General features: G+C 39.6%; 1 protein-coding gene across 3 annotated transcripts in view; it reads right to left on the bottom strand.

The window, feature by feature from the left end:
- Positions 1-11,106, bottom strand: part of LOC110042619 (uncharacterized) — an 89,674-nt gene extending 78,568 nt beyond the window's left edge. For all 3 annotated transcript variants that reach the window (XR_016209296.1, XR_016209295.1, XM_020747989.2), the window contains exons 1-15: positions 10,107-11,106; positions 9,341-9,437; positions 8,659-8,844; positions 7,833-7,956; positions 7,109-7,284; positions 5,753-5,971; positions 5,106-5,174; positions 4,384-4,503; positions 3,592-3,705; positions 2,762-2,887; positions 2,394-2,531; positions 2,041-2,124; positions 1,619-1,777; positions 1,164-1,261; positions 716-863 (exon numbers count right to left, since the gene is read on the bottom strand). Coding sequence is in view for 1 of the 3 variants with exons in the window: in XM_020747989.2 (XP_020603648.2) it covers positions 720-863; positions 1,164-1,261; positions 1,619-1,777; positions 2,041-2,124; positions 2,394-2,531; positions 2,762-2,887; positions 3,592-3,705; positions 4,384-4,503; positions 5,106-5,174; positions 5,753-5,971; positions 7,109-7,284; positions 7,833-7,956; positions 8,659-8,844; positions 9,341-9,437; positions 10,107-10,112 (1,860 nt within the window). In the remaining 2 variants the exon portion in view is untranslated. The remainder of the gene's footprint in view (positions 1-715; positions 864-1,163; positions 1,262-1,618; positions 1,778-2,040; positions 2,125-2,393; positions 2,532-2,761; positions 2,888-3,591; positions 3,706-4,383; positions 4,504-5,105; positions 5,175-5,752; positions 5,972-7,108; positions 7,285-7,832; positions 7,957-8,658; positions 8,845-9,340; positions 9,438-10,106) is intronic.
- Positions 11,107-13,839: the final 2,733 nt, after the last annotated feature.

The raw sequence follows: 13,839 nt of genomic DNA on the forward strand, positions 1-13,839 counted from the left end.
ATGTCCAATACCTGAACTAAGTTGAACTAAGTCAGTGCGTTTTTCAGATATTTTTACATTGTTTCTCGATTTATCATGACAGTTAAATAAAGTGATTTACATGTATCATGTATTTTATTTATTTAATTATTTATTTATTTATTTGTTTATTTTACGTTGCTGAGTAACTACGCCTAGAAATTCGCATGTGCAGCCAACTCAACTATTAAACAAATGACTTAATCACGAGGCATCTGTCTTTTAATCAAGCAGGTGCGTGGCTTTGTTTTGATTCTCGAGTACTCCAAGAGGATTCATATTAAATACAGCGAGCTCCGCAATTCATGACCTCGAATTAAGAGCATTCCTCTCTTTACAGTCCCTTGCCCTAAGCCCCGTCCACACTAAGCCGTAGGAATTTGAAAACGCAGCTTTATTTCTACGGTAGGCCTACCGTCCACATTAATTCCTCACGAAAACGGAACTTTTCGAAAACGCTCTTCAAACCGGAGGAATTTGAAAACGCCGCAGTTCTGCGTTTTCGTGTGAGCGGAAATATTTAGAAAACGGAACTTTTTGAAAACGATTAAGTAACGATAATCATGTGATTTCCCTGGCTGGGATTTCTTCAAACGCAAATATCCAAAACTGACCGATGATTACTGCGTTGTCAAATTCCTTCGGCGTAAGGACGCGTGGACGGGGCGCTAGTTAATATTTGCATCTAGTACCCTACCTGCTTATGAGTCACAGCCGTACAACTCAAGCCGCATGCACATCCAAGCCTGTGGGTTGTCGTGCGGAAGGACCTTGACATACCGGGCCTTAACAGGATTAAACCTGTTTAGCACAGGAGTGAAGTGGTCACAGTTCCCGGTAAATATCTGCGAGGGGAAAAAATAAGTAACAATAATAGCGTTTCATCACAAAAATGACTAGAGGATAAACTTTAAAACTTGCTCAAGTAATCACAAGGTAGGTTGCTGGCAGCCAGTTTTTTTTTTCTCTCTCTCTCTCTTAGGGTCAGACGAGTGTTGATCCGTGAATTCGAATGAAAATGGGTGGTATGGACGATAGGGGTTAGGGCGAGACATGAGTGCCGCGCCCTCCCAATCCCTTGTAGTTTAAAGCGTCTCGGCTCATACTCAGCTGCGAGGAGTGATCGTCACCCTATCTCAACTCACCTTGCTCGTCCCATTCTCCTTGTATCGTTCCCAGGACACACCGTCCGTACTGAATTCCAGCTCATAGTTTTTCACGTGTTCATAGAAAACATCGCGACCTGAAGAACAAATAGACATTGTTTCTAACTGGTTATCGCCATTCAACTACTAATTATCGCACTTATCACTTTGGAAATTGCAAGTGAGAGAATTTTTAAGAAGAACTAAGTTAATAAGATTCTTTCAAATGTTTTTGGTCTCAATTTTCTCCAATCTTAACCATATTTGTTAGCTTCTTAGTATTCATACCAATTCCACCATCCTGCCTTCTTCCCAGTCTCTCTTCTGCCCCTCCCTCCCTCTCTCTCTGTTCCTAGCCTCCTACCTAACGCTTCCTTTCATCTTCCCTCCTTCCCTCCTTCCTGTCCCCCTCCCTCCCTCCCTTCCTTAGGCTCGCTCTCCTTTTGCTGTATCACCTTGTGTTGCAATTCCTGTGATCTTCTTCACTTGTCCCAGGTCAACCTTAAGCCATTGTGGATTCCTATTGGATGCGCACCAGCCTCCGATTCGCTTCTGGTCATGATTGTCCTCAGAGTACAAGCGTGCACTGCTTGCACTGGCGACCCAACCTCCACCTTGAAGAACAGAGAACATATTGCGTAGGTGTACTGTGTAAGACATAATTTCGGCTGAACGATGTATCGTTATCCATTTTCAGATCATAACCTATTGAAAACTCTAAAGAAAATGTGGTGTACGTTTATAAATACTCAACAGATGACGAAGATGGTCTAAGACTGCAATAATTGATATACAGTTTTCTAGCCTTTGACTTTCGTATTTATAAAAGTCGTAAATGAAACTTACGTGGAACGAGAGGAAAAGAATAGTCTCGTACCTGGAGTCATTTCTGATGAAGCACTGAAAGCGCTGTCTGGCAGCTTATAATCCCAGCCAAGACCTAGAGGAACTGCGCATGCTCCTAAGGACAAGATAACAAATCATATTTTACAACTTTGTTCCAAGACTGACGATTTTACATTACGACGCGGCAACAGGTGGAGATCAAACCACAGAGGTGCGACGTCTACACGGTTAGCGCAAGAGACTATGGCATCAAGAGAAAATACAGTTTGGAAAATCCCTGTTTTGCAGTGTGAGCCACATTCAATTTGACAATAGTTAACTATCAGCTTGAGATTTAAATGGTGATTTCCAGTTTTGTATGCTCTCTATCGTCGTCTGACAAACCTGCTGGTTGTGGAGGTTGAGTGTCGCACTTTGCTTTGCAGCTGATGAGACAGTTTCGAAATGTCCAACCAGACTTGATGCACTCGCCGGCGGACGCCCATCCGGGACATCTAGTGCTCTTGTCAGCGCATCGTAAACCTGTAAATCCATTAGAAAAATACCCGATTAAGTTCTTCCTTCTAAGGTCGAATATCAATAAATCCAGCACTTTGTTTTTCAGCTAGCCCTTTGTCTCTGTTTCATGTTTCATGTTACATGACGAAGTACGTCTTGACGAGCCACTGTCCTATCTCTACCCCAAGGAAGAGGGAGGACCCTAACCAAAGAGGTTGGGCACTAAAAGAGTTATGTTTTAAAGAATCACTGACCGACAGCCAAAGAGGGAGCCTGAGTTCCAGTTGGTAGTGGCGGGGTAGGCTGGGTTTCAGTTGGTGGAAGTGGCGGTGCCTGTGTCGTCGTTGGAGCTGGAGGTTGGGTTGGCGGTGGGGTTGAACCTGTTTGAGAAAAATATGATTGTTTTTGTTCTGCTTTGGCTTGCATCCCTGGTGACCTGTTACAAGAGCTATTAGGGAGCTTAAGCAATGACGCTGGCAAACTCAAATCTATGATTAAGTAACAAATTTATATTGAATAATTTATATTTTGTTGAACATCGCAGTTATTTCAATCTGTTTAGTAAGCATACGTCTATCAGTCTAAAAACTTTCTCAAGCTAAATATGTAATGAAATCTTTCAATTTCAAATAGAGAGACTAAAAATTGCTCCGTCGTTATTCAGTTGTTTTCCAAAATACGCAGAATTTGATCAATCAGTTTCGTGCCATTTTTGCGGACGGCGGTTACTAGACGTACCAAGATGTATAACGTTTTAGCAAAGCTGTGAGGGGGTAAATTGCCTCATTGTGGAATTGGCTGAGAGCAGGCCAATTTATCGTAAATTACATTTTACACTGCATTAGCAAACGTTCGTGATGTTCACAGTCATACAATAAATGGATAATCGTATAAAAGATCAATAAAGGATTTACACTACTCGTGATATTTGAAAATTCTTTCAAATTGCTTTCGCCTAAAGGCTCGTGCAATTTTAAGTAAAATTTCAAACATTACTCATAATGTAAAAATTCTTAACTGCACTTGCATTTCATATACGAATACCTATATTCCCAATTAGTGTTTGATAGCAGTACTGTCCTACCTCCACAAACATTGCAGCTGTGAGGACAGTTTGGTAACATATATCCTGGCGCTGACTGACAATGACCATCCTGAGCCCACATTGGACAATTTCCATTCTTGTCAATGCAGGAGTCTTAAAAAGAAAACAAAAACACGTGTTCATCGTCACCCTTCATGTTACCTCCCCCTTAATGATCAAAATATTTTTTCTTCATTTCACTTCATTGTTACGTAGGCAGGTGGGAAGAAAATAAAAGATATATAAAAAGCTAGCTGGGAAACATTTTCTTAATTTTAACCAGATTCAAGACGCCAAGATTCGAGCTATGGGCAAATATGGTCGGATGCGGTCTCGAATGAGGGCAAAGGAAGATGGGAAGACCTGTTAAGACCTGGAGAAGGTCGACTAAAGAAGAGATGAAGATGGCCAACATCAACTGGAACACAGCTGAGAAGATGGCACCAAACAGAGTCCACCGGCGGTGCACTGTTGACGCGCTTTGCTTAAAGGAAAGCCTAAAGGATAAAGTCAGTAAGTCAGTGATCTGGAGTGACTGCTGAGGGCCGTATTTTCAGCTCTCTTCTTGTTGTTTGGAAATGTAGTGAAATACTCTCTCTCGTGTTTGGCATATTACTTAAACCTACATTGAGGTACTTCAAGGGTCATTTTATTTTCATATGTATGAATCTGATGCTTTCAGCTTCGCTGACGAGTATGTATCACAAATTGCATGTTTCATATTACAGATTTCCAGTAACAACAGAGTTTTCTTGTTTGGATATCATTGCCGGAGGTAAATTAACGTTTTACCTGAACTACAAAGGTCACATGTTTTCGTGCACCAGTACAGCATATTGTCCGCATGCTGAGAACACAAGCCATTCCGCTTGAATTCGTCACACCGCTGACTTCTATCAATGCACTGGTTACCTGAAAAAAAATGAGACATGAGAAAATAAAAACAAACGAAGAATGCCTGAAAAGCAAGCAGTGATTCTAGCGCGCAGTCCCAGCTATCGTAGTAATGATATGGGGGGTAGTTGAGGTTTGCATCATGATCAGGCCTAAACAGCCGCGGAGCTCACTACAGTTTCTGTAGCACTAAGCAACTAGAAGTATTTCTACTCCCCTCTGGATGGGATACTAGTTCATTGCAGGGTTACCCTGGCATTCTATTCGCCGGTACCCATTTATACACCTGGGTGGAGAGAGGTACTGCGAGAGCAAAGTGTCTTGCCCTTGGCCATGAACACAACCAACTCGGACCGCTTGATTCAGAGTCCAGCGCCTCTACGATGATATTGAAACCAGAGGCGCTCAAAAGTACCCTCTATGGTGAACATTTTCTAACATGCGATCAGGCAGGAAAGAACAGAACAACTCGAACGAAAAGACTGTTTAGTTGAATACGAACAACGTAAACTGTCTCTGATGATACTTTGAAATCAGTTTTGTAGAAACGAATGCGGTAATCAACAGGGAAGGACACAAGGAACACATCATATTAATCCAATGTAAAAAAATACACTCACTTCTTTTCTGAACTCCAGGAGCTGGCCGAAAGGAACTAAAACTATCGATGGCTCTTTTCCTCATAACGCCTGGAAAAGATGCATAGCACTGTCAATCTTACGCTCCAAATATTTGTTATGAGTTCCATAATAAATGGTTTCTAATTTATAAAATTGTTCCACAGACATGAGATAAAAATAAGACTACGTCGAAAGTGACGCGAAAAAAAGGAGGCAAATGATTTCTTGGGGCCATTTTTTTTTCTGGCCCTTCAGCTCATTGTGTTGTAAATAAGTATTTATACCGGCGCGGTATGAACTCATCAAACAAAGCAGCGACTTCTCAGTTGATGGTAATAAATTCTTGTGATACAATGTATGCAAAGATTTTAGTTTAATGGGCAGAGGAACCACATGCAACTCAGGTTAATTTAAACGCGTAATTAAATCGCGTGTAATTTTATCCAAGCTCTAAAATTTCAGCTGAGTTTGATTATTTTGTATTCAAGTTGGCACAATGAGTTCTAAATATGCTGTTTGTTTGGGTAGTGCGCTGATTAAAAGCAATTTTAGAGATTTTTTTCTGGGACGTGAATTATTTCTAACGTGACTGAAATAAAACCTAAATGAAAAGTATAACAAAGAATGCCATAACCGTATTTACTCACTGCTACACTTGTACATGGCATTCGTCTGCTGTGCGTCTCCATCACTGAGTACCACATAAGGAGTCTTGCCTTGCATATCAACGATATTACGGATAGTTGGTTTGCCATTTTTGGAGAAGGCCGTGAACGGGTAGTGCATGATAGAGGCAAAATCGTACGGCACACCATAATCCACCACTTCAGTTCCCCATTTCCTTTTGGCGAAGGCGTCTTCAAGACCTTGAAGAAAGAAATAATGGAAAAGAAATAAGCCATGTCCGAGTTGACGTCTGCCTCAGTGTCAAAACGAGTCTGCGTGCGAAGCTATTCTGTAATTCTGTTTTCAAAAGCACTGGCCAGTCCTATGAAAAAAGTCACTGGGTTAAGTAAACGTGGAAACGTTTGCCCTCGTAAAATGCCTCAATTTAAGCGAATAAAGAGCTAAGAACAGCAACATTCGTTTTGAGAGAGGCAACGCGACGTCGCGTCAACTAAATTTTCTTCACACTCGCAGAGGCATACGTGAGTTATTTACTGTACCTCATTTCAGCTTATACCGCTATGTAAGAACTATCTTTTAGCAATTAGACTTGAAGACGAAATTCACGTCTAAACGGAACCATGAAAATTCACCGTCCTGATTCAAGCTCTCTGCAAAACCCAAGATTCAGTCACGTTGTTGATTTGCAGCAGACACCAAACGAAATGTACCAAGATTTATTACGCACGTGCTCACTAATTCTAAGCTATTGTTTAACGACGTTTTCATTGTTCTCGCTGTGGTGTTTTGAACTTTACTCCCGTTTTGATTTGTTTTTGAAAAAATACGCCACTCTTTTAGCAGTTTTCTTCGCTAACAGTTGGGATAATTTTAATATTGCCAGTATAGCTGTCCCTTTATTCGCGCAATGCCAAAATTTCTCAAGTTGGCGACAGACATTAGAATTTTCCCAGAAAAAAAATTCAGTTTCAGCCAGAACTGAATATATTTTAGCCAGGGTTCAAAGGCCGGAAATATTGCTTGAAATTCAGATGGTTCCTAATAGACTTCGAAAAATTGTACTGAAGTGAAGTCCAGAATCAATATATGAGCTGTCTTTCTCCAGGTAAACACAATAAAGTTTTGATTTCATTAAAGATACTTTATTTCGCAAACTCCAAATTTCACAAGATAAAACATTAGCAGAAGCATATCACCTAGATCTAGGTGATATGCTTCTGACATTAGTTAATACCGAACTGCTTAACATCACCCTTGATTCTTTTACAAAAATGTTCATGTTTGGCTCCGCTGATCTTCATAGATAAGTCCCAGGGTAAATTATTGAAATAGAGGTGATATAATTTCTCAGTATAATTATAATTGAATAATCTCACCATCTAATACGTTCTCCCATATAACACTGATGTAGTTGTCACGGTCAGGCCTACTTTGCTCGTGCCAGAACCCAACTGAATGCCCGATCTCGTGTTCCATTACGTGCTGAAAATCGCAGTTGTCACCAATAGAGATCTGGGTCTTGTAGCCGTGATGGCCCACGTGACCCCAACAGCTGAAAAAGTAACACAAGTGAGTGAATGAGAGAGCGAACGAACGAACGAATGAAACTAAGTACCGATCTGACATCAGAGAAAACGAACGAATGAACGAGCGAACGAGCGAACGAGCGAACGAGCGAACGAGCGAACGAGCGAACGAGCGAACGAGCGAACGAGCGAACGAGCGAACGAGCGAACGAGCGAACGAGCGAACGAGCGAACGAGCGAACGAGCGAACGAGCAAACGAGCGAATGGGCGAACGAGCGAACGGGCGAACGAGCGAACGAGCGAACGAACGAACGAGAGAGCGACCGAGCGATCGAGCGAGCGAACGAAGAACGAAGGAACTCGTGAAAGAACAGACGCCTTTCATCGGCACGTTTCAGTTATTCAGTCTACTAGTCCATTCTTAAATGTTCTTACGGATAATGATTTTGCTCTCTCTTCTCTTTAGTGACAAACATGTTTCATTAAAAAGTCAGGTTTTACTTCGTTCCTTTTAGGAGTCTATTAAGCTCTGCACACTTTGTGCAAGCGTATACAAAGTTCTTATTGACTCACCCCTGCCCCCTGAAGAACTCCAAGTAAGCCTTCTCATTGGTTCGCTCCACAAAGCGGATACACGTCTTGCTCTCCCACACTTTCATGGCTTGCTTGACTGAAGCGACCGCACTTTCCATGTTCGCTTAGGAAACAAATGAAACAGTAGTTGTTCAAAATCGAGAAAAAAGAATCAGCCATAGACGATGCGATGGGATTTTATGGGAACTTGGGATTACAACTTACTCCTACTTAGAGATCGAGTACATGCACGAAAGTGTTTAACGATGAGCTGTTATCATTGAATGCCCATCAGGAAAAATGCTGACTATAAATTATACCCAGAATCATTCCGTCTGTTCATCAGCTCCATAAAATCAAATATTGTGTGGTTTATCCTTTTTCTGACGAAGTTTCTTCAATCACTTATATCTGGTAAATTTTTAACAAGATAATTTGCCTTGCTCTTTCTCAATGTAAAATTATCATCATCATCATCATCATCATCATCACCGTAAATATTAATAAAAAAACAATAACAATAACGAAAAGTCGGCGAGGAGACCTCCACCATTTTTTTCATGAAAGACTAATCAGTTTTTTTCTTCAAGCTAGAGAAGCTTGTTGAACTAGTTATTAATACTGGTAGTAAATTGATAACGGTGTTTTTTATACCACATCATAGAAAATACAGCCAGTCAGAAAACAGGAAAGCCGTTGTGTACTCGACGGTGTGCCACTCGAAAGCGTTGAATAACTAGTATACATTGGGAAATATCTATAATATATTAAAGTTATTTTTAGAATTAATGTAAGAGACAAGTGAATGGATTCTTGGCTCACTTACCAACAGAACAGTCAAAGGTAAATGGAATCACAGCATTGGGCCATCGCTCCTTGGGAACGCTGCTGGCCGCACGTGATTGCGGGCCGTAAGGATTTCCGTATTTCTTCATGTTGTCTTGCTGTTGTTTGGTTAGCTTGATGTCGCCGCCGTAGAGAGACTCTTTAAGGCCAGGACTTTGATGAGAATCTGCAAAATTGCCACAAAGTACTTGACATTTGATAATTTCTCAGAAGAAGTAGTTCTTAAAAGTCAGTTTCATCTTCTTCATAAAATGGTCGCCATGAGTCGACGCCAATCATTAACAAGACAAGACAACAACAAGCTTTATTACCAAACTAAAAGTTAAACTTAAATATTAGCTTCTCGCTTCCGGTGTGCTGATGACGCAGCTAGGCAGCCGTGTTCAGTTGCCATCGTTACCATAAAGAAGTGAACTGATTTGAAAACGTGAGGTGCGCATTGCATAGTTCCCAGACCTCAATATTTTGCGGCGGTAAAAACTCTTCGGGTCACGTCTGCCACGTCACTGAAATGAAGTGGCCGTGAAGGCTTGGGGGAAACCTGTGTAGGCATTTCCAGATACGCCTAGCATTCATAAGCGATAATCCCGACGACTGTGTATCTTAAATAGAAAAGAGAGACTATCATTTTGTTTGTTTGTTTGACTTCTTTACGGTTTTACCTGGGTGTTGTTCAGCTCCACCTTTTTGAGGTTCCTCTTCACACAAAACCACAACAACTAACAGAGTACAGACCGCAAGGCACAAACTTTTCGTCATCTACAACACGAAAAAAAAAAAAAAAAAAAAGGGACGCAAAACATCTACTGAGTTGTAAACCTTTAATCTCCAAAATCATCAGCACCTAACTTCTCCATACAATATGACTACATCTTCAACAGAAAGGTGATGAGCAGAAACAAAACGATCGGACAAAACTTCCGAGGTGTTATCTAGTTAGGCTCGCTAATATTTTCGTTACGTTGGGCGTAAAACAATACCCACAAGAGGGGATTGGTATTCCGCGAATTATAGTTTGACCTTCGGCTTTTTTTAAAAACGTTTGCAAGGTACAAAATGATATCAGACTTTTACCAATGGGCCAGCGAAAATACATGCACGCCCATTTCAAAAAGAAATTTGATAAGTCTCGATCCCTAATTGTCGACTTGGGGTAAGTTTTTACAAAAGCGCGTCTTTAGAAACACAATGGCCTCTACTGTTTATAGTATGGTGTGCGCGCCACTGAGAATTAAGTTACCCACACAAAATAGGTTCTTCACAAAATTGCCGGTGTTCGTTTATCAGGAGTGTTCACTTACAAAAATTACTTCATCTGTTTTAATCTCTCATTTTGTCTCAGTAATTTTCAGCTTCTAAGAAATTAATTGACTGGCACAAAGCCAAAAAATATCAAATTCAAACCATTAATTGATCATATAATCTTACCTTCATTTCGCTTGAATACAGATCGCCTCATCAACTCGCACTACCGGGTTTCAAGTATCTTTTGCTCCTCAAAACTATTGTTTTATGCAAGTTCCGTTGATTCAGGTTTCCAAAGGATCAAGTAACACAGTGTACCTGTTTAAATCTCCTTCTTTTTAACGTTTAAACGTTCTTTGTTTCGTAAAAGTTAACTTCAGTTCGGATGTAAACAGTTTATTTCAGTCTATTTTATTGTTATCAGACTTCACGTATCAAATGACATCTTTTCAAACTGGACTAATAATTTTTGTTACGGGTTTTTCGTATGATATTCCTTTTATAATCTTAACCTCGGGTTTATTCTTACAATATTCTTAATTTTTTTTACAAAATTCAGCCTCAATATTCTTAAAAGATATATTCTTAAAATATATATTCTCATAAAAAGACAAGAGTGGGTATTGCGCTGAAATGTTGCATGCATTTGGCTGTGCCCTCGAAGAAAACTAGTTTGATTGAAATCTCAAAAAAGTGTAGTTTGCCACTAGAAAATGCCCTTTGTGTCTGGATAAATGAAACTTTATTATCCTTATACTCTTTGTTTATTTAGTTTTAGTATTTCTTCTTTTTTTCTGAATCTATTCTAAAAGACCTAACAGCTTTACCCAGGTTACAAGTTAATGTTTATACAACTTAACCCGGAACAAACTAACGATCAACCTTGTTTAACTTTGGTTCAATCTTTGTGTAGCTAGTGGACAGATGCGGTAATTTCAGAACCTAATTTCGGACATGATTTTTTTATCAATTCAATCTCGGACAATCCAGTGGGTATTGTATACTTTGCACGCAGTTTGGTTCATTCATGACTTGATTAAAGTATCATATCAGGTTTATTTTGTATTCCAGATCTTGCTGTACATATCAAAAGCTCGTTCCACATAGAAAAAGAAACCAACTAATCTTGTGCTTCGTGTGGAGCATATTTATTTCCAGCTTGGTAAGGGAAACAGATCTTAGAAGTCCGTAAAGTCCCCCCCCCCCCCCCCCCCACAAAAAAAAAATGTCAGACGCAAAATTAAAATTCTTCCCAACAATGACTGTCTGCTTGAATATAAATGAATGAGATAAACATATATTTATGCTCAGCCTTTGACGAAAGATACGCCGCGTACAAACTCCATACTGTTGAACTGTTTTCTACTGATTCTCATTTAACTTGTTTCTGCTTGAAATCATTGTTTCCACAGAATTTTACCATGCCGTAATTTTACACGCATTCATAGACTTTGATACACAAATATAAGCTGACATATTTCTGAAACACAAAAGGCCTTCTGATAACATTCCTCGTCCCCCGCAATAATATGCCCACTTGAAAAAACCATTTCCTGATTTCTGAGGGCAAAAGATGCGTATTTGTATAATAGCTTATAATGTTAGAGTGCAAAAAATAAACTTTGTGTTCGGCGTATATAGTGAAATACCGTTTTCATTGAAAAGTTGCAAACATGATACTTCACAAGTCAAATTAAAGACCAAAACAATTGGTTTGTTGTTTACAAGCAGAGGGTGCTAAAGTAGACACACAGAACATCAGGCAAGCAATTTATATTTGCATTAAGTTTATTTTATCGCTACGTAAAACAAATCTCATTTTACAAGACCCATTCTTTCATAAATTGCTTTGATAGATCTGTGGGTTTTTCTTGTCAACTCTGAAAAGTAATAGAATAGCGACAAAATTCAGGTTTTAGGGGAATTTACTCAGGAAACCTTGGCAAAGGACAAATTTGTTAAACTTTGAAAGAGCCCGAACCTTGCTGTTGTTGTTGGTTAAATTAATTCTGCTCAATTTCCACAAATGCTTACAGACCTAAATAGAAACACAAGAAATATTGTCCATTTCTCGAACAGACAGATCTCCAGCGGTAGCTACAGACTAGTGACTGATACGCTGGGGCTAGACTACAAATCTAACAACTTACCTTAAGCATCACAGCCGTACAGTTCAAATCTCATACAGACCCAGGTTGACGGACTGTCATGAGGAAGAACTTTGACATAACGTGCTTTAACAGGATTAAACCTGTTTAGAACCGGTGTGAAGTTGTCGCAACTACCGTCGAATACCTAGGAAGGAAACAAGATATAAAACGTGAACCAGTGGAGATAAAAAAAGAAGAGAGAGAATCAAAGTGTGAAAATGCTTTAAAGAACATCACTCCATTACCTTCTCTTCTTCTCGTTTCTCCCAGCAACAACTCAGTAAAAATGTCCCCTGGCGCGTTATCGCTCTTTAGAGGCTAACCATTCGAGGACTAATTTCTTTTACCAGCTAAGACTTTCCACGACTCCCATGTAGGAATGAAACGTTTCCAAATGGATTTTAAAATCATCCCGAACAATCCTAAGAACATTTCAGTGAAGCCTTCCTTCAGACCAGTCTAGCCCTTTTTCTTCCTCACCGTCGTTTGTCATTTTCAATTCTTAATAGACACCTTTAATTTTTAGAGAACAGCTGTACAAAATAAAGCTATCTTTGTTTTCATATTGGTTTTCTGTGATTCTATCTACGTAACCTATCATGAAAGCTTCTCACCTTCGATTTCCCGTTCTCCCCGTAGTTCTTGAAGTTCGTTGCATCAGTGCTGAATGCAAGTTCGTACCTTTTGACGTGTTCAACGAATATATCCCGTCCTAGAATGGAAATCTTATACTAAGTAGAATTTAATCAGTTAAGGTGAACGACACATTAAGAAAGACGCCACCTAAGTTCGAGTAAAAAGCGGACAAAAACTTTGAACCGAGATTATTTACATTGTATTGGAAACTTCTGTGTGACTGTTCTAAATATCTTCTCAAAAGAAATCATTTCTAACAACACCACATGTCGAAAACAAATTTTGAAATTCATATCAAACATTTGAAAGTACTGGTGAAATGAAACTGATGATGAAATTTCACTTGTGTTTGCACAGTTTCTCCGAACTTTGAAATTTATTTTCTCCACTTCCCATGAGAAATTCTTTCTTGGTGTGATCTCAGGCAACCGTTTATATCTTTAGCTTTTAGAAAATAGCAAAAGGACTGAGATATACTTACATTTATTCTGGTACAAGGTTTTTGTAAATTAAAAACTGAAATTGCTCGATTTCGTATAGCCGGGATTTTGCCTTAACTTCGCTCATTCATGCCGGCAAGAGACATGTTGAACGTAAAGCAATCCTTATGTCCTGTTCACGAGGGATCAATAACTGATTTCTCTCTTTAGTTCTCTGCTTGTACAGTGTAGTACATTACCAAGCACACAGTTGATAAGAATAAAGAAAATCATCAACTAACAGATATTGTCTCGATGTAACAACAAATTCTCATAACTGATATCAAAGAAATGTATGGTGATAAGTAATAAGATTCTATATTTGACCTTGTAACTGAATACCCATACAATCTAACCTTGAGTAGCGATTCCTGTGATGGTCTTAGTCTGTCCCAAGTGAATCCTCAGCCACTGTGGACTTCTATCCACTGCACAACAGCTGCCGATACGTTTGTTATCATAATCATCCTCAAAATAGAGGCGTGCGTTACATAGGCAACGCCCACCAACCACCGATTGAAAAAGAAAACAAAATCGTTACAGGCGAAGACAGTTGTGAACTCTACTGATTCAGACTGGTGTAAAAACAGGAAGTTTTGTCTCATTAACTGGTGCTGGCTACATGAACCGATTATGGACCAGAGCAAACGC

The sequence above is a fragment of the Orbicella faveolata genome, unplaced genomic scaffold, assembly GCF_042242905.1.
Source record: "Orbicella faveolata isolate gen_17 unplaced genomic scaffold, um_ofav_v1 contig_27, whole genome shotgun sequence".
Taxonomy (NCBI): Eukaryota; Metazoa; Cnidaria; class Anthozoa; order Scleractinia; family Merulinidae; genus Orbicella; species Orbicella faveolata.